General features: G+C 46.7%; 1 protein-coding gene across 9 annotated transcripts in view; it reads right to left on the bottom strand.

Annotated features, from left to right (window-relative positions):
* Nucleotides 1-18794, bottom strand: part of HUWE1 (HECT, UBA and WWE domain containing E3 ubiquitin protein ligase 1) — a 162845-nt gene that overhangs the window by 10112 nt on the left and 133939 nt on the right. For 7 of the 9 annotated variants that reach the window (XM_032398210.1, XM_032398204.1, XM_032398211.1 and 4 more), the window contains 21 exons: nucleotides 17821-17993; nucleotides 17318-17466; nucleotides 16491-16566; nucleotides 15553-15651; nucleotides 14832-14965; nucleotides 14476-14644; nucleotides 12912-13140; nucleotides 12080-12258; nucleotides 11707-11796; nucleotides 11403-11557; nucleotides 9741-9786; nucleotides 7993-8280; nucleotides 6643-6898; nucleotides 6315-6445; nucleotides 5574-5788; nucleotides 5209-5497; nucleotides 4972-5074; nucleotides 3693-4239; nucleotides 2218-2821; nucleotides 1406-1527; nucleotides 1136-1292 (listed from right to left, as the gene is read on the bottom strand). In XM_032398210.1, coding sequence (XP_032254101.1) covers nucleotides 1136-1292; nucleotides 1406-1527; nucleotides 2218-2821; nucleotides 3693-4239; nucleotides 4972-5074; nucleotides 5209-5497; nucleotides 5574-5788; nucleotides 6315-6445; nucleotides 6643-6898; nucleotides 7993-8280; nucleotides 9741-9786; nucleotides 11403-11557; nucleotides 11707-11796; nucleotides 12080-12258; nucleotides 12912-13140; nucleotides 14476-14644; nucleotides 14832-14965; nucleotides 15553-15651; nucleotides 16491-16566; nucleotides 17318-17466; nucleotides 17821-17993 — 4211 coding nt within the window. The remainder of the gene's footprint in view (nucleotides 1-1135; nucleotides 1293-1405; nucleotides 1528-2217; nucleotides 2822-3692; nucleotides 4240-4971; nucleotides 5075-5208; nucleotides 5498-5573; nucleotides 5789-6314; nucleotides 6446-6642; nucleotides 6899-7992; nucleotides 8281-9740; nucleotides 9787-11402; nucleotides 11558-11706; nucleotides 11797-12079; nucleotides 12259-12911; nucleotides 13141-14475; nucleotides 14645-14831; nucleotides 14966-15552; nucleotides 15652-16490; nucleotides 16567-17317; nucleotides 17467-17820; nucleotides 17994-18794) is intronic. The other 2 variants (XM_032398209.1, XM_032398212.1) reach the window with 2 other exon arrangements.

Below are 18794 nucleotides of genomic sequence, written 5' to 3'. Positions count from 1 at the left end.
TGCACAGCCTATCTTCTTTGCTCAGCTGCAGAGAATCTGGAGTGAGCAGGAATTTTGCTGTTCACCTTACTATGTGTGTTCGTGGATCAACCATCCAGAGACTACCAATCTACCCCACTTCAGCAATCTGTTGAATCTACACAAAATGCAGCTCAGTGCAGAGGGGAAAATTATCGGTTTCTGAGGCGATCTCAGGCAAATTGCTTAACCCCCTCTCCCAGTTCACTTACCTATCTTAATAATTAGACTAATACTGCCTAACCTCACAAGGCAGTTTTGAGAATTAGGAGATAACTGCAGTAGAGTAGGTGGGACACTGCCTGGCCCACGAGTGTTGAATGGTCGGAGTCAAGGAAAGTCAGAGACTGGCCAAATTCCTTCTGGAAGAACCTTATAGTTCTCATGTAACAAAGAATACCCTGGTTCATACAGTCTAACCAATACCCTTATCACCTCAGCTCTAGGCACATTTGTGAGAAGGAGATAACTACGCAGGTAGCTGAGATCTAGGGAGATCCATGACTGGGATAGGAGTGGGAGAGAGCAAGACTCTCTGTGCTGAAAGAAAATCTGGCTCTACTCCTCAATTCAATCGCTTTATCACCCTGGGTTTTAGTTTTCTTCTTGGTAACAACAGGAAGGAAGACTGAAACTAGACATTTGCAAGTGTTTTTAGAACTTCTGTACCCTTACAACTGCACAAAGGCAGAGGGTACCTACCATCTGGACTCCCAATTCTTGAGCCTAAGTGAAGTGCAGGTGCATCTCTGAGGTGGTGAAGCTGCCTCAGCAGGCTCATCGTAGGGCTCTTATAAGTGCCCAGAATGGAGAAGCAAGGGAGTACTGCTGGTCCTACATGTGCTCATTTTCCTTTACTAAGCACTGATTACAAGGCATGTGCCAGGCACTGGCAATGTAGAGAGAAGCCCAGCCTCGCTCTCCATGAACAACTGAGCAGAGGAAAACAGATGACAACCCAGTATTATCAGTGTTGCAACAGAGGAGACACAGGGGCTGTGCTACAGAAGCACAGAGGAGTCTGATTCAACCTGGAGATTCAGGGAAGGCTTCCATAAAGAGGTGATCCCTCAGTGGAAGGTTTCAGAAAGACAAGATGCTTTACTCCCATTATTACCTATCTGTTTACAAAGAGTATAACCCAGATGGCGAGCTCCATTCAGTAGCAGCTTGAGAACAGTGTCCCGGGTTGCAGGGTCCCCCCGAGAGAGCTGCAGTAACACATTGGCTGCATCCTCTAGACCTTCTTCAGAACAAGAGTGGGATGTCAACACCTGGGAAAAAAGAAGAGAAAGGGGGTAAGCCTCAACTTGAGAACTATAACTTTATCTATTCCTATCTACCTTTTCTCCCCCAATCTTGGGAATTCAGAAGAACTTGGACTCACCTCCACAGAGAGCTGTAGCTGGTTTTCAGTAAGGCCAGAGGATACCATCTTAAAGTCTGCACTGCTGCTGCCCCCATCACCCAACTTTGCTGGAGATTTGCTGGCCTTAGTAGTTGTAGAAGCTTTGAGGAATCAGATGGAACACTGTAAGCCTCTAAAACTCACATGCCAGAACCAAACAATGACTAAACTGTCCAGGGCTTCAATGTGGGAAAGTAGTGCAAATGAAAAGCCACCTACCAAAGCCAAATCCAAATGACTTGGGATGTCAAGGACTCTCATGACTGTACCTTCTAAAGTGACAATCTCAAACATTTCTCAACTGTTTCCCTACCATCAGAGGCCCCTCTTCAAAACGTTTTTTTCAAGTAAATCTTACTAGTCCGCTATAGGGCTCGTTCCATTTACTTCCTAGGATAGCCTGGCTAGTCTACCCTGATTCACATGGTATCCTGCCTGCTCTCAAACTTTTTCCTAAGACTGGGTCCCTCAACTAGGCTAGAAAGGCTGGGAGTTCTTTGAAGACAGGGACTTTCTCTCTCTCCTCCTTTTGGTGCTTAGCCTAGGGAAGCCACATTCAGTGAATGCCTGCTGGTCTTCACGAGTGTCTGTGTGGGTGGGTGGATGAGTGTGGGGAGGAGAAGGATGGAGAGAGAGAACTGGGACTGAGGAGGGCAAGAATGAACACATTTGGCTCTTGCAAACACAAACCAAGCCGACTGCTATTATTTAGGGAGGAATACCTGGATGGGGGAGTGGAGGGTGAGGTGGGTGTCCATACCCCAAAGCTCCCAGCCTACATCCACACTTACTTGAAACAGTAGTGGTAGCAGTCGTGGGGGTAGTCACCGTGGTCGAAGCAGCTACGGCAATGGTGGATATAGCCGTGGCAGCGACCAGAGCTGGAGCAGAAGTGACAGGGGTGGTTGCAGCAGGGGGAGTGGGCGTGCTGGAGGCGGCAGTGGTAGTGGTGGTAGATGTGGTTGAGGTGGCAACAGTGGTGGAGGAAGCACTGCTGCCAGAATTAGCCTGTGCTTCCGACACTTTGTTTTCTGGGAGAGCAATTGAGATGAGAGAAAGGAGTCTGAGGAGTTTCTCAGTTAAGAGAGAGCTCCGGCGGATGACTGGGTGTGACAACATGTTCATGAGCTGCCCCAGTGGAGAGGCCTCGAGGCTGTATGGGGAGGTTTCCCCCTCACCACCAGCGCTCACTGGCACTGACTTCACGGAGTTCTTGCCTTTCCGACTGACATTCATGTTGTCCAGTTTTACCAATAAGTCCCAGAAGTCTGTGCAAATGCCACTGCTGGTGGACTGTGAAGAGCATGGGCTGCAGGTCTGCTTACTGCCCCTCTCCCGATCACTCTCACAGTTTGTTTCTTTGGTCCGCTGCTGTGTAAAGTGGCTGGGAAATACCTGCCGGCAAAAGGAGGACAGGCTTGGTCTAGGGGGTCTACACAGAAAAGAGGTCTTCCTAACAAGGAAAGACAACTGGTTCCTAGATACTCCACTCCTCTGAATAGCTTTGCTGACATGGGAGAGACATCATACAGGAGTTTTATCTAACTGATGGTGAAGTGGCCTAAAGAAGCAAACAAGGGCTTTGTAGGGAGATGATTAGCTAACCTCTGAGCATCGGTCTCTGTACTTATGAAATGGGGAGCACCATTATGCTGTATCAAAAAATTGTCGAGATTAAAGGGGATAATGTATAGTACCTGGCACAAGGCAGGCCCTCAACAAATGGCAGCACTGATTATTAAAAAGAAGACTGAACAGGGGTGCCTAGGTGGCTCAGTCGGTTAAGTGTCTGCCTTTAGCTCAGGTCATGATCCTAGGGTCCTGGGATCGAGCCCCACATTGGGCTCCCTGCTCAGTGGGAAGTCTGCTTCTCCCTCTATGCCCCCCCACTCGTGCTCTTTCTAATAAATGAAAAAATTCTTAAAAAAAGAAGACTGACCTAAGTTCTAGGCCCAGCTCCATCACTTACTAGCCCCATGACAAAGCCACTAAAAATTTCTGTACCTTAGCTTCTTCATCTATAGAATGGGGATCATACAGACCACTGAGAGTTGTTTTGATAACCAAATGTGGTAATGCACAAAAATTATAAAAAGTGAAAGTAAAAACCCCACAAAATTATTTACTGGACAACTCCCAGAAACAATACAGGCTTCAGCACTAACAGTGAAGAAAAGACCTGCTAGCTTTCTTAGAGTTCAGATTTCATCTAGGCTGTGGCTGCGACCTCTCTTCCATCCCCCAGGGTTGGGTTCAAGCTCCTCACCTTGGCCAACTGAATGAGCGTGTCCAGAACGTGTCTGCAGACAACAGGAGCAGCCTGGGGGTGGATATGGACAGTGGAGCCACTGCTTGCATGCTTCTCGGTATGTTTGCGACCCCCTGAACGTTGGATCTGGAATATATTAGTCCTGCAGCCTAGGGCTGCATCCATGGATACTGACAGCCAGGAAAGCTGGTTGGAGCTCTTAGACTCCATCTTGTGTAGGAGGTCCAGGGGCCGGTTCTCATGGCTGCTTGACCCACAGCTTTTGCTTGACTTTTTGCCCTTCTCCTCACTTGAGGAGAGCTTGGGTGTTTCAATGCATAGTTCACTCTCACTGCTGCGCTGCAAAATGGAGAGCAGACTGCGGATGACCCAGTGGCGGGTCTGGGCATGGTAGCAGAGATTTCTCAGTACTCGGTGTAGACGGCTAGTATTAAGCTTTGGCTCATCCACAAAAAGTAGGACCAGGAGACAGGATAGGGCTTCATGGTCCAGGAGGAGCCGTCCTCGGAGGCGAAGGAGAGTATCCACATTACTGCCAGAAGGCCTGGAACAGAGCATGATTTCTAGGTAACGCTTCAGCTAGAGCTCTGGGATTAGGTATAGGCCTAGGGAAGGGGAATGAGCTGCATACCTCCAAGGAGGCATAAGAAGGGAGAGTGTCTAGTCTAAGGGTTCTTAGTAACAAGAGCTGCCCTCTTGTGTATCTACTGGGTATCAAGTACTCTACAGTCTATAAGACAAAAGAATTGCCTATTTTTGAGATGATGAACAAGAGGCTCTAACAGGTTAAGTGACTTGCCCTACACATCACACAATGTCTGTATTATCAACTGGTAAAACCAGACTGCACCTAAGGTCTTAAAAAAAACCCCCAATGCTTATTTCCTGCCTTCTCTAGACTACCAGGGATTTGCCTGCCTCATTGGGACTGATCACTCCCTTTACATTTTGGCATGTTGGGTGCAGTCAGCTTCAGCCTGGGTAGTCATGAACTCTTCTTCCACAGCCTATGTTATAAGCTCAAGTAGCTTTGCTTATTACAACCACAGCTAGCACCTATTGCCAGTCTGCCTTACTTTGTGATTATGGTCTACGGTAGCTACACCAACCCAAAAGTGTGGCTTTCTGAAGGGGGAGTCCAAAGATCTGGCTCCCCTACTCATTCAAGGCAATACCCTAGAGAGGTCAACCAGTCTCTCCACCTATAAATTAAGAAAGCTGGACTAGCCAATAGATATGAGAAGTGGTATGGCAAGGTCAAAAAAAACAAAGGTACCTGTTATGGCTGCTGCTACCCCCCATCTGGAAGGTGCCACCTCTCTGCACAGCAAGGCGAGTGTACTGGACTCCACGGTTGCCACTGAGGCGACTGGTGAAAGCTGGAAGGAAAGAAAAAGGAAACTGAAACTGGGGAGGTGGGTGGTATGCTGGGTCCAATAACAGAAAGGGGAACAAAGCCTCATGTGGCCAAAGCCAAACATTTCAGAGCCCTCCCACTTGCCTCCCTCTGTACCCGGGCTTCGGAGGATGGCAGAGAGTGCAGAGGTGCTGCTGTGGCCAAAGAGCCGCTCATGCATGAGTTGTCGCTGCCGGGCTTCCTGCTCTCGCCTCAGGGCTTGAGCCTCAGCGGCAATGTCAGGTGGCATCACAGCCAACACACTGTCCTCCATGTCCTCTAGGACACTACGGCGCAGGTCTGAGGGTAGGGTCTGGATGAAGGTCACAGGGTCCATGGGGGTGTCTGAGCTGGCATTCTGTGCCAGTTCCCGTCGCTGTTGCTCAGCTCTCTGCTGTGCCAGCACCTACGGAGCAGAAGTCGTCAACGGGGGCATACCCACAGCTAGGCAGCCTAGCCCCACCAGCTCCCTGCTCACATACTTCCTCCTGGATGGCTGGAGGCAGGGCAGCCAGGAACTCAGGGCTCACTTCGGTCACACCAGGATTCCCCACCACTGCAGGAGCTGAGCTATTTGTTGAAGGGGCAGTCCGAGTTGGTGGACGGATACCCAGTTGGTTCTGCAGGACTTCCCGGCGGATGTCATCAGGCAAAGCAGCCAGAAAAGAGGGGTCCACACCTTCGGGTAGACTGATACCTGAGGGGAGGCGCAAAATGTGAAGGGACTCCCATCTCTACCAACACTTAAGATGTACTTGGGAGTAGAGACCCATGGCCTTGTTTGAGGGAAACGAGCCTTGTTTGTCCTCAATGCATGCAAAGGACAGAAGACACAAAGAGGCCCACTCACCTTCCCTAGGCTCAGAACAGCTCTTGTTATGTGCCAGAGTCTGTGTGTATGCTGTCACTTAATCTTCATCAAGACCCTACCATGCAGCTATTACCACCCCCCCTTAGAACAGATGAGGATCAGAGAAGTAATGGTCCCAAGTTCTGAAGGTAGGTGGCTGCAAAGGGGGTAACCTGAGCTTAAGATCTGTTTGACTCCATGGCCTGGGCTCATTCCATCATACAGCATCAGCACCCCCTTACTGCTGGTCCTCCTCCCATATGCATGCTGCCTTCCATCTGGATGGAACCATTTAACTGGCGGACATTTCCATGCCAAAAGCTACTAGAAGCCTAAATAACCCCAGGATGGCCTAAGCACACATGGAGCTCACCTGCAAGGGGATCTTCTTCTTCACTGCTTGTTGAAGGCAGTGGCTCTTCTAGGATTCCCCGGGAATCTGCTCCAGAAATGGCCACAGCAGAATCTCTGGTGGAGGAACTCTCAGAGGATGCAGGAGGAGAGCTGAAGAAAATAATTTCCAGGTTGTTCTTGGTATTAATGTTTTCCCATTTATAAAATACTCTTGTAATAACCAGTTCTCACAGAAGCCAGGTTGATTTCCCCAGTGCACCAAACATGTGCAAGAGTTAACAAGTATGCATGTAGCTTGAAATACCCACCATCACATCCTGCCTTCCTCTTACTCACACAATGCTTACCTGTCCTCAGGGGGCTGGGTAGGTTCCCCTGACCCATCGCCCCTGCTTTGCACTTCTGTCACAACAGGTGGGGCATCCCCAGGAGTGGAGCTGCCTGCTGTGGGTTGCTCAGAACTGCCAGCTGCTGAGGTGTCACCCACAGCCTCCTCCAGGGTACAGGAAGCCAGGCTACTGGTGTCCATGGGAGAGCCTTCCAGTTGACTGCTGACAGCTGTCAGCGCATCAGAATCTTCAGCTCTCTCTGGGGAAAGAGAGGCTAGGAGGAAGTCACATGGAGAGGTTAGATCTCTGCCTAGAAGATGGGGGCCGAATCAAGATGCAGCCAGATTAGACTTCTCACTTCTCTACCATCTCGCTGGCCTGACATTCCCCCTCAATCTCATATGCTTTATATAAAGCTCAGCTCAAATCCTCATGGTGTCGTTATGCCTGTGAAACACCTTTCCCTAGGCACCCCAGGTAAGGGAGTCTGTCACTTTCAGATTCCCTGCAGGCACCATTTGTACATGCATGCTGGTTCTATTTATCTAAAGGCGGCTCCTTGAAAGAAAAAACTCCTACGCCTTAAGGTTTTTCCAGAGCAAATCACAGGCAGCATGGTACAGAGCAGGAATAGCAAACAGGTTTCAATTTACCCTGTTGGAACACTGCTGAGAAGAATTCTGAGGCCCCACTTCAAACCAGTGGGAAATAGTGCCATGAGATAAATGGTGTTTGCCAGGATGGGAGAGCTGTGTGTGGGTGGGTGGGTCATGTGCTTGCCATCCCTGAAGGATGCTGAAGGAGAGCAAGCTTTAAAGTCACACAGATCTGGATTTTTATCTCAGCTCAATCACTTACTGAATGGTCTTGGGCTAGTAATTTCACATGCGTTTCAGTTTGTTCATGGAGATAACACTACCTACTTTGGAGGGTTGTTTTTGTTTTTCAAAGTTTACTTCTTTATTATTTTTTAAAGTAATCTCTACCCCCAATGTTGGGCTCAAACTCACAACCCCGAGATCAAGAGCTGCTACATGCTCTTCCAACTGAGCCAGCCGGGTGCCCCAGGAAGGTTGTTTTTAAAGAAGTAACAGGCCTGCCATAATAGCCCAGGAAAAGTGATTACCTCAATAAACTGTTGGCATCATCACCTGTATCATTAGACATTCAGATATATGATCACTTGAGTCCACAGAGAAGAAACCTCAACTTTAGCTAAGAAAGCAAATGTGCAAGCTGAGATCCTACTGTTTGAGGACCCGAGCTGCTATTATTTAAGGAGAGTAAAGAGAAACTCTAAAGATGTCCATTCTTCCCTCCTGTTATATCACCTCTCACCCACCACCCAAACCTTGAAATTCTACTCACTTATAGTAGGAGCTGGGGACAACTCCATCTGAGTCGTTTCTGCTTCTCCACTTGGCCTTGTGGGGCCCAATTCCTCTGGCTCTACAGGCATCAATAGCTGTGTAGAGCTACCCCCTTCTCCAGCTGGGGACTGCAGCTCTTGAGGAATCTCTCCCAAGGCTGGTGGGGGTGGGAGTGTTTGTTGCTGTTGTGAGGGCTGCAGAGTGACAAGGGTGTCCTTGGACTCAGATGTAGCTGCATCAGTTGAAGATGGGGTTGTTGGGTAGCTGTCAGGCATAGGAGTCCCATCTTTCTCGGAAAGAATAACAATGGGGGTGTTAACGGACAATCAGCCAAGAACCTAGGGAGCCACTCAATCAGCACATGTGGCCTGACAAGTATCCCCTCCCCACCCCAACCCCCGAGTGTTCCTAGGAACAGCTTGTGGCTGATCTGGTATACCCTGGATGAGGGCTAAGGCACAGTGCTATCTTAGTCTCAAGAAATGGAGATCTGAATCTTTGTAGATCCTAAGAATTAAATCCTTTCTGTGCCCTGGGTGGAAGGGGAAAGAGTTCAAGTCACTTTATAATGTTATTTGCCTCACCCTAAATATCACCTATCCCCTTCCACCTCCCTTCCAGTCCTGATTATCCCAGGAACATCTACAACTCTGATGGAGGCAACAGTGCCAAGACTAAGTATGAATATGCCCACACCAGGGAAAGTAGTAAGTTGTATAGTTATCTTCTAATTGGGGCCTAAAATCCCTACCCCGCAACAATACAACTTACTACCTCACCCCGGCATGAGCAGAATCCTCTAGCAAGGGCAGCAGACAAAAAGCCATTTTACCTGATAACAGACCCTTTCAAAGACCTTTTGCTAAAGGCACCAGGACACCTACCACCCACTTTCACTGCTTTAAAAAAAAAAAATACTGTGTAGGCTTTAGTATCGTCATTTTGCAATTCAAATGCCAAAGGAGACAGAAGGCATAGGGAAACAGAAGAAAGTTCTGAGGAAATAGGGGTGGGGGAGACATAATACCACGTGGATCAGTTATTAGAACCATGAAATAGCTGACATTAAGATTAGAAGGAGGAATACAAAACATACAGTAGTAATACCATTTAGCCCAGATGCCAAAAATAGACTGCTAACATCCCTAGACTTTTAGATTCCAAAAACTCACAAAGTTTATATAAAAAGGAAAAAATAGAAAGAGATTAACATTGGGTTACCAAACCTAGGTTTAGCCAAATAAGAAAGAATCCTGTCAATATCACTTAATAAAAATATTTTGATACTAAAGAACTAGGAAGGACATAATCTCTATAAAAACCAGTCCTTTAAATTGAATAAATTCAGCTTTCTGAAAAACTCATTTAAACCCTCTTTATTTTGTTCATTTCCACTGAGGGCTGGCATTTGGGAACCACCGCCATCAGATATTCTCAGGAAGTACCACACCACGGTGGTCACCAAAGGGGTAGGACACATGGCCTGGCTACACATGCCAGAATGCAGCACAGCATGATCAGAGTGAGACCCTGAACAGAGCACGTCGGAGGGGAAGTGTACCACCGTGGGAAAGACAGTAGACTGTATAGTTATCTCCAAGATGGGGTATGACCCTAAAACTATACAATCTACTACCTCATCCCACAGAGCACCAGTGTTCATCTTCAGCCCACCTGGGCCAGCTACTTGAAAGGGTCAGGAAAAAGAACCAGTTAGCAAGAAGGTGAAAAGGGGGGTAGAGTTACCTGAGAGGTTCTGTTCAGTGGAGTCATTTGTCTTAGATGCAGTACACTGGAAAAAGAAGGGACAGACCAATGTGGGACTTTCGCAAGCACATAAGACAGGGGTCAACTATAATAGCTACCCTCTCCCCCCCCACCCACATAAGCCACTAGGAGTTCAAGGACCTGGATGAAAGATGAACATTTTAGTGTGCAAATGTATCTCTAATTTCTCTAATACATACTTGTGTTGAAGGATGGCTTGGGAACAAGGGGAAACTGCCAGGAGGCTGACTGAATAATGAGCTGGGCTGGGCAGAGGACATGACCTAAATATAATCATAAGACCAGCAAGAATTCCTCAAAGTTTCATTTCTATGTATTTCCCTTCTTCGGGCTCATTTTGTCCATTCCAGCTTTTTTTGTTTAAGATTTTATTCATTCATCTACTTGAGAGAGAGACCAGCGAGTGGGGGTGGAGGAAGAAGGGGCAGAAGTGGGAGGGAGAGGAACAAGCAGACTCTACCCTGAGTGCTGGGCTCCATCCTACAACCCCGAGACCACGACCTGAGCCGAAACCAAGAGTTGGACACTCAAGTAACTGAGCCATCCAGGTGACCCAATTGTCCACTCCAGCTTTTAAAATCATATGCCAGGCTTGCTTATTTTCTATCCCTTTTCATGTGTTTGAAACAATGCTATTATTTATCAGGTAAAACTTTCATACAAAAGTATTTGTTAAATCAAGTTTGTTATCCTAACTGAACATTTTCAAAATCCTCAATCTGACCTAACTGCTGAGTGGGATATAATAAAGTCTTTCACTCAAGTCTTTTAATTTCTTCGTATTTTTTTTTTTAAGATTTTTAAATTTTTATTTATCTGACAGAGAGAGAGACAGCGAGAGAGGGAACACAAGCAGGGGGAGTGGGAGAGGGAGAAGCAGGCCTCCCCCTGAGCAGGAAGCCCGATGCAGGGCTCGATCCCAGGACCCTGGGATCATGACCTGAGCTGAAGGCAGACGCTTAACCAACTGAGCCACCCAGGCGCCCCAATTTCTTCATATTTCTATTAGCTTTTACTTCATATATTTTAAAGCTAGTATTGTTCAACTTCCCAGAAATTTCAAAATAGGTAGTTTCTTTCCAAACCAAAGTCATGCTAGAGATTTTACAAACTGAAAATCAAGCCTTAGAAAATGACATGTCGTGCTGGGGTTCAGAGCATGAATATTTCCTGACTGAATCCTAAGCCTAACTTACCCAAACGATGGAATGGGGTCATCTTGGTAAGGATTCCCCACACTTGGTAAGTCAATCCACTTCCACTAAGTGAAGTGCAACCGAACCACCAAGAGCATGGGCATAATCAAAATCATTCTTCTTGTCTAGCTGCAGTCACTGAAGGTAGAGACTACACAGTGTGACTGGTAAGTCAGGAGCCACTCTGGTTCTTGCTCCAGTTTTCCCCAGCAAGAGACAGTGGAGAAATAATTTTCCCTCTGGGTTTGAATTCTTTCCCCTAAAAAACATGTGAATGTAGGGTGCATTTGGAATGAATCATTTCTCAGGTTCAATGTGAACATCTCAGGATTCTTTAATGACTGGTGCTATACGTATGCCAAAACCATATGAAAGTAAAGGAAGACACAGCCAAAGATGAATCCTCCCAGCCCTTGCAAATCACCTGTGCACTCTGATCCCTGTTTTCCTTATCTTCTTTGCCTTTGTCAGTTATCTTTGTTTCTTCCTCAGCCAGTTGTTTCCTGCGTTTCTCCCGCCTTTCTTCCAGCTCCTCATCCCTCAGGAATTCCAGGTGATTAACAATGGGCACTTTAACAACTGGATCAAAGAGGCAAAGATCAGAGGTTGCTCAGGGGAGGTAGCCAAGAGGCAGAGCTTGCAGCCAGAGAATGAGGGCAACAATTCCCATGCACTCATCCCAGCTGTGGAAGGTGCACTACTGCTCAGATAACCAAGCTGCCACATACCTGAAACACAGTCATGCATGCTCTCAGCATCAAGAACTTTGCATTCCTCTGTCCAGCGGGTCAGGGCTGTGGGGATGCTGGACAGGGTCCCTGTAGGGGAACAAAAGAGTGAGATTCTTGGCATGTCATATGTCATCTGATCCAAAAATTGCCGTATTTCTCTAACAGGACCCAAAGTCCATCACAAGGTTTGGCACATCACAAGTATCCAGAGATAGTGAAGGTTTTGTTGATCTTGGCTAAATTATCAAGTGGTTCTGGCTCCAATAAAATGTGGTTTCTCTAGGCAGGGCAGATATTGCTCTGCCTTCCCTCAGCAAGGGAAGAGTAGAATGTGAAAAACTGTACCCTCCCTTTTACCACACAAACTTGCCTGCTTGGCTGGTAGCTGTGCTCTGGTCATGGAAAAAGTCATCCAGCAGTTCATCATCAGATCTGGCAATGATGTGGACATCATCATTGCCTACCAGGAGGCGGGCTCGGCCACGGCTTTGTAGGGGAAGGCTGCTGCTCAGCTGAAGGATGTCAGCAGCAGCAGAAGGACCAAGCAACCTGTAGGGTGATGGTGGGGTGCCATGGTCACTGTAATTCATAGGGGGTCCCTGCAATCTGTTATTGCCAGATCCTTTCTGTAACCTCTTGGAAATGCCTAACACTATTATGGACCTGATCATATTAAGCATAAATCTTTTTTTTTAAACTTTCGTTTAAGTAATCTCTACACCCATCATGGGGTTCTAACTCATGACCCCAAGATCAAGAACTGCATACTCCTCTGACTGAGCCAGCCAGGTACCCTACTAGGCATAAATCTTAGTTACGTTTCTAACTACTCCATTAGTTTGCGAACTTTATTTGGGCTGAGGCTGCATATTATTCCATAGTTGTGTCATTGATAATGCCAGGCACTGTGTTAGGGTATATCACTCTTGTATACCCACTGTAGCCTGTACATTGACCATTATGACACCTATGTCCTTTTCCCTCATTTTAAAATTGTTTCTTCCACTAAACTCATAAGCCTGAGGGCAGAAATCCTGTCCTGTCTACATTTAAAGTGTTAAGTGCTTGGCACATGAGATGCTTTACTGATTGCTGAATGTATGCATAGGAGGACACTTACGCAAAAAGACTGTGTTATACCATTTAGTATTCCCCAAAAGGCTGCACATACAATCCAAAGAAATGGGACAAATGTAACTCACCTCTGGAGTATAAGAGGAGGGTTGGGCTGGCGATTCCCAGGGTAATGAACGTGAATGGTATGGCCTGTATTGGCCGTCAGCTGCCTTAGGGTCCTCTGACTGCGCCCGATGCCTTGGGTGAGACGCGTTGTGGAGGAGCCACTGCCCAACGTCAGAGAACTGTGGTCTGCATGGCGTACCATCAGTGGGTGAGTGGTAGGGATATTTCCTGGGGATGGGGGGATGTCTGCTGCAAGGACAATATGTAAAGGGGTCAGTGCCAAAAAAAATCTCTTCCATGGTTGTTCCAACAGAACCATGTCTCCTGGGCCTTACTTCCTCACACGGAAACCTGAGCTTTGTCCTTTCTCCCTCATTCCCACGCCTCATCTATAATCACTGACACTACCATAGCTTATGCCACCATCTCTTACCTAGATATTTCAACAGCCTCCTAAATAGTACCTTCTCCCAATCCATTCTCCACACTATAGCCAGTGATGCTTCTAGGCCCCTCAGAAACATGCTACTCCCTCTACCTCGAAGACTCCGCTCCCCCTTCTTCACCTGCTCTTTTGTTCTTGGCCCAGATGTCACTTCCTCTGATTCTACAGATTGGCTTAATAATCCTTTTCTCTGGGCTTTCTTACCCATACTACAACGTGACGCCTGCTTACTTATAATTCCTAACAGACCATAAGCTCCTTTCACGGAAAAGGACTTTTCTTTTTCACTGCTGTATCCCGAGTACCTAGGAAACAGTAGGCACTCCTCAAATATTTGTTTAATTTGCTAAACGAAGGGAGGCTCAACAAAAGGAAGACTGATGGAAATCACAAAAATGCAAAGAAAATCACAGAATAGAAGGCATCTTGAAAATTATGTAATACAACCCATTTTTTTTCTTTTAAAACTTTTCATTTACAGGTGACAAACTGAGGCTCAAAGAGGTAAGAGACTACTTGGCCAAGACAATAGACCAGAACAGTTCAGTATTTTCTGCTATATCATGCTTGTGATTTGGGGTCAAGACCTGCCTTCTCAAGACAGCTTGATTTTAAGAACTAGATGCTAAAAGCGAACTTTGACGTTGATGGGGGAGAAGGGAAGAGATTCACTCTCTCCTCCGAAAAGATGCGTCCTTGATGACCAGAGTGAATGTGCTCAAATCTACTCCCCAATGCCAAGCTCAAAGGTGTTCATCCAAACTCTCAAGATCCAGTGTTACAGACATAAGAGTTATTGATTGCCCTGTCACTGTAGCATGCACATGGGTGCCTGATGCAGTCAGCCTTGGTCTCACTTAAAAAAAAAATTCAAGCAAATCATCAAGTTGTCCAGGCTCTAAAATGGCTGCCTGTTTACTGAGGTGGAGAGAACAAAAGCAGCCTCTCACAATTCTTTCTTCTAAGTATACATTTATTGAGAGAGATGGATTCAGATATCCCTTGCCCCAGGAAGTCAGCATAGGAAAAGAAGTGCTGTCTGTATCAGATTGATAGCTGCTCTGGTTCACTGCTTGGCTTACCCTAGAGAAGGGTATAAGAATCAAGAGATAAAACCCAGCTGAGCCCCTGTATCTTACTAGCACTGGAGAACATGTTGTCAAACTCAATGATGAGATCATCCTCCCGGTCAAAGCGCTCAAATCGGACCAAGGGAGAAGCGTTCATATCAGGGTAATCCTCATCCAATTCCATTTCAGAGCCATCGTCGTCATCGTCTTCATCTCCCTCTTCACCTTCATCATCCTCCTTAAGGGGAAAATAGGAGATGGAGAATTGCTGGAGGTAAGGGTTTTCTGAAGTCTGGTGTCATGGCCACATTTGCACATGAGGGAGGGAGGCGCTGAGGCTAGCAACCCAGACTGTTGGTTTTCTCCAGCTCTGTGTTCCCATGGAAGAGGTTGTCTGAACCAGCCCAAACACAGTCCCCCCTCACCTGATCATCTTCCTCATCTTCCTCCTCCTCCTCCTCTTCATCCTGACTATCATCCTCATCCTCGTTACTGCCACTGCTGTCCTCTTCCTGAGTGTGCTCCTCCTCATCCTCAGGGTCCAGGATATTCATGGAATCTAAAACAAAGGGAGCACATTGGAGGACTATACTGAGTAGCTAGCAAACAGGCTACTGTGCAGGCCGGCAGACTGAGTGGGAAGGCGATGGGGTATCTGACTCTAGGAGAGGAAGAACCAGATCTGGGGTGATGTACAGACTTAGTGAGCCAGCCCTGATTTCCTGAGAGTGCCAATCAACGCATCAACACGCTGAGCAGGGTGGCTGAATGTGGAGGCTGGCTACAGGGTAGTGCTTCAGGAGCCATGGTCTAGGACTTGGCCAAGTCTGCTGGTGCCCCCTTGCCTTTCCAGCCCTACTTTGCTACTGACTGCATCCTGTTGGTAAGAGGGAATCTGGAGCGATGATAGCAGGTGGGTGAGAAGAAAGCGAACCAAGTAAGAAGTGACAAACTTTTGGGCAAGCAGTAGTAACATGTTATTTGAAAAACTGGCTGAGGATAAAGTGGATGGTGTATGTCAGCGCATGCAGACAGATGCTTCCTTATTCTGCACATGTGGGCAGCTGCCTCCAGGAAAACCCTAGTGTAGTGTCTGTCAGACGTGCAGGGCAAGAAGGGAGGCCTTTCTGGCCTCGGCACTCTCACCTTCTCGGTTGGCCTGCAAGGTGGAAGCTTGGCTGAGGTTGGAAGGAGCTTCATCCATCAGCACGTCCTCTTGTGATTCATCCTCTCCACTTCTGCTCACTGAAGGTTACAGAGCAGAGCCTTCACTGAACAACAGAGGACTTCCCTTTCCAGATTGGGTGCGCCTAAAGTAGCTATGTACACCCAGCAGATATCCACTTTTTTTTTTTTTTTTTTTTGGATGAGGGAGAAGACCTATGTTCTCTGCTGTCGACTAGCTAGGTGAGCTTGGCCAGTCACTTTACCTGTCTGAGTCTCAGTTTCCTCATCTGTAAAATGGGATGATCACATCTGCCCTGCCAATCCCACTAATTGTGAAACCACAGAGGATAATGGGTGTGAAAAAACCTTGTCAAATTTAAGAATACATGTCTACTTCCGTTTATCCTTTGATTTCCTTCATCAGTAAAATAAAAACAAATAACACATAGACCCTTGGAACCAGGTGACAGTAGGGTACTTTTGCCGTTTTCCCTTTGAGTTGTAAAAAGGGCCACCCTTAGGGAATGATCACTCTTTTTACACTACTGAGACTCAGAGGCGGAAAGCCCCTGGATTTTGCTGAAAAACTGAAAGGAAAGCGCTTTCTCACCCTACAGCCTCTAAAGCCTCCTCTAGGCTTCCATGAATAACACTCTTGATGTGCCTCATGTATCATCTATACTGATGGCCACCCCCTCCACCTCCCCCACACAGGCAACGCTTCAGACCTGCCACCACAGGTCTGTAGATGGTTTGTGAATTTCTCATCTGTAAGACCATCAACATCAAGACAAGCAGCAATCTAGGCTGGCTATGAGCCCTTAGGCAGAGCTGAGCAAGCAGATGATGAGAAAAAGGGTCCTCCCAAGAGAGACTGAGGCAAAGGAAGAGGCTATACTCAGTTCTGGGGCTCTCACCTATAATTGTACTGTTCCCAGATCCGCCATCCCTCTCAAGCAACTCATCTATCAGGTCCTCCAGCTCATTCTCAACCTGGAGAGAAATAGAACATATATATGGATGCACACAAGTCTATCATTGTGCTAGCACGGAAACCCTAAAAAAAGCCAGCAAGGGAGTATATATTTCTAGGATAACGTGTGACAGAGCATGTTGCATAAAACACCACACATTTGGTGCTAAGAGCACAGAAACTACTATGTGCTGCCAATCCACACTCAGACTGTCCTTCAAATGGATTCATCCCAGTTATCTCAGACCAGGTTAGTCGTTATACTATCCAGGAATACATGCAGATCTCCTCAGAGCTAGCAGCTTAGGACTGTAGGCCCCATTTCTTACCACTGCAGCTCCAGAAATTACAATGCTTTCTTTAGGGTCTTTAGAAAATAGCCGTTTGAATGCTCCAGTGAGACCAGGTGCTATAGGCACAACAGTGATGTTAAGGAGTTTCCATTAATGACCAGAGCCAAATAAATCAAAGAGCTTGGGCCCAAAGGACTCAGGCCAGTTTTCTACTTCCACATCTCACCTGTGCCTAAGTTTTCCTCTTGGGATCTATTCCATTTCATAGTACATGGATGGCATCCTGGCCCTGCCCCCGCCCCTCATTTAATACAATTCAAACACATTTACTGAGCATCTACTACTAAGCATATCATCTGTGCTCCTCTGCAAAACAGACAGCATTGAGGCAAAGATCTAAAGTACTCACCCACCCACACCGCTTGGGGGTTTGGTTCAGCGCCGCAATAGGGGTATGCTGGGTGATCTGCCTCCCTACCTGCATCTCTTGTGAACTGAGCACCTCAGGCTGCCCAGCAATCACCACTGAGTCGGTTTCAGCCTCCCCATCCATGATATCCCCATCTGCCACCTCTGTCTGAGTGACATCATGATCCTCCTCCTGCACTTCTGCTTCCCCAGGCTCGCCTGAAACAATCAACCAACCAGCAAAATAATCAAAGGGTGCCTATGTGCAGGGCACCACGAGGCAAGCATGAAGACAATAAGGTCCCTTCCCTGGGCAAATTTACAAGTTCTCAGAAAATAAATGAATGGGTGACAAAGGAAAAGACAAGGCTACGTGTGAGGATAGCCAAATAAGGCTGCAATTTTAAGGAATTCTTTGTGGGGCAGATTCCCACGCCACTATGACAGATCTCTGGAAGGCCAGCAAGTTCCCAGGGAAACAATACCAAGCCAGAACAGTTGTGATGCGATGCACCCACAAAATAGCTATGCCCACCCAGCCAGCTCTCCAGTCCATTGGCTCTGATTCCCTACCTGGGTCCTGCTGGTTGCTATTGGAGTCTTGAGCAGCTCCTTGGGCATCCTGCTCAGACTTGCTCTTGCTAGAAGCACTCTTGCTGCCAAAAAGGCTACTGGGCTGGTTCACAATTCGGGAAAGTGTTTCCAAAGGCTTCAAAGCAGCATTGACTGTGTTAGCCATGTTTGGACTGAGATAAAGCAAGATACAGAGATGGACTTAGCACAAAAATCCACACTAAAAGGAACCAAGGCTCATCAGAGTAACTGATTCCAGGGATGGGGCATGGAGGGTACAAGGTGAGTCTGGGACATCTTGTTGTGCCAGAGGCTTTAAAAAATTAATGGGTCGTCATTACCGCAGGCCAAATTTGAGATCATTGAAGTATCAAAAATAATGATGGTAATGGTATTACATTAAATATAGAAAGAATCCGCAGCCACAGGGATACAAATAGGCAGAAGGAAATCTTCACTATAAAAGAATGCCTGCCTGCTAATAAACAGCAATGAGAAAGTCAGAAATCATCACTTTTCAAACAGCAATATAAGTGGTCCAGGCAAAGATCACCAATAAATGCTAAAACTATGGAGTTAAAAATCTTCAGGGCATAGGATATTCATATAATCTTCTTAGTGTAAAGAAAAAACTCATAAAAAACTTACTAAGTACAAAGGGGGACAGCTAACCTTTAACTATGTGATCAAACTTAGCATTACCAATAATGGGACAAATTAGCATTATGTGTCTCCTGTGATGTACCAATAAGGGCAAACATCACCTATGTACTATTCATGCTGGAAAGTTTAACCTGAACCTAAATATAAGGAAGCAGTGGACAAATCCAGACTATGGAATATTCTACAAGACATTTGGCCTTCTGGATTCTTCAAAACAATCAAATGTCATAACAAGAGACATGTGACAATCAAATGTAATTAGTGATGCTCATTGGATCCTGGATCAAAACACTCTACCCTCAAGGTATAAT

This window comes from Phoca vitulina, unplaced genomic scaffold, assembly GCF_004348235.1.
Source record: "Phoca vitulina isolate PV1807 unplaced genomic scaffold, GSC_HSeal_1.0 scaffold111, whole genome shotgun sequence".
Lineage (NCBI taxonomy): Eukaryota > Metazoa > Chordata > Mammalia > Carnivora > Phocidae > Phoca > Phoca vitulina.
The sequence above is the reverse complement of the archived record's forward strand: the minus strand, read 5'-3'. Positions and strand labels throughout refer to the sequence as shown.